The following is a 512-nucleotide window of genomic DNA, read 5'->3' on the forward strand; positions in this document are numbered from 1 at the left end:
CAATGATAAAATTGTAGTAATTACAGCAACAATAAGAATATGTTCCTTACCTTGGCAAGGAACTGGAGCAAAAATCTTGCCAATGACACTGTAGCTTGGTAACCTCTGACTGCTGCCACCTGCATTCAGTATGAATGAAGAGTAATTATCAGCAGTGAACAACAATGAGCCTATATGACTTCAACTAATATATCAATATATATGAAATAAAATATTCACACCTGAGTGAATAATAAGCAACTTTTTCTGATGAAGTTCACTGCCGTAGATTTTGGTCATCTCGGACAAAACATGCAGAGTCGATCCCCCAACCCCTAGCTTCTGATCCACAGGATCTGCTATGACATGGATTGGAACCTTGTGGGAGAGAAAAAAAAGGAGAAAGAAACACAACATCAAGCAGGATATATGCAAAGGAATACTGTATCTGAAGGGCAATATAAGCCATTAAGTTGTTTCAACTAAATTTGAAAGAGAAAAATAAAGATGCATAGACTTTGAAGTGAGATTTG

At 36.7% G+C, this 512-nt stretch overlaps 1 protein-coding gene across 1 annotated transcript in view; it reads right to left on the reverse strand.

Moving 5' to 3' along the window:
* LOC119594149 (fucose-1-phosphate guanylyltransferase-like) overlaps positions 1–512 on the reverse strand; it is a gene marked incomplete at its 5' end in the record, with an annotated part of 5,029 nt that overhangs the window by 3,460 nt on the left and 1,057 nt on the right. Inside the window, 2 exon segments of the mRNA XM_037943218.1 lie at positions 51–119; positions 222–357. Coding sequence (XP_037799146.1) covers positions 51–119; positions 222–357 — 205 coding nt within the window.

Source organism: Penaeus monodon, chromosome 33, assembly GCF_015228065.2.
Source record: "Penaeus monodon isolate SGIC_2016 chromosome 33, NSTDA_Pmon_1, whole genome shotgun sequence".
NCBI classification, from domain to species: Eukaryota; Metazoa; Arthropoda; class Malacostraca; order Decapoda; family Penaeidae; genus Penaeus; species Penaeus monodon.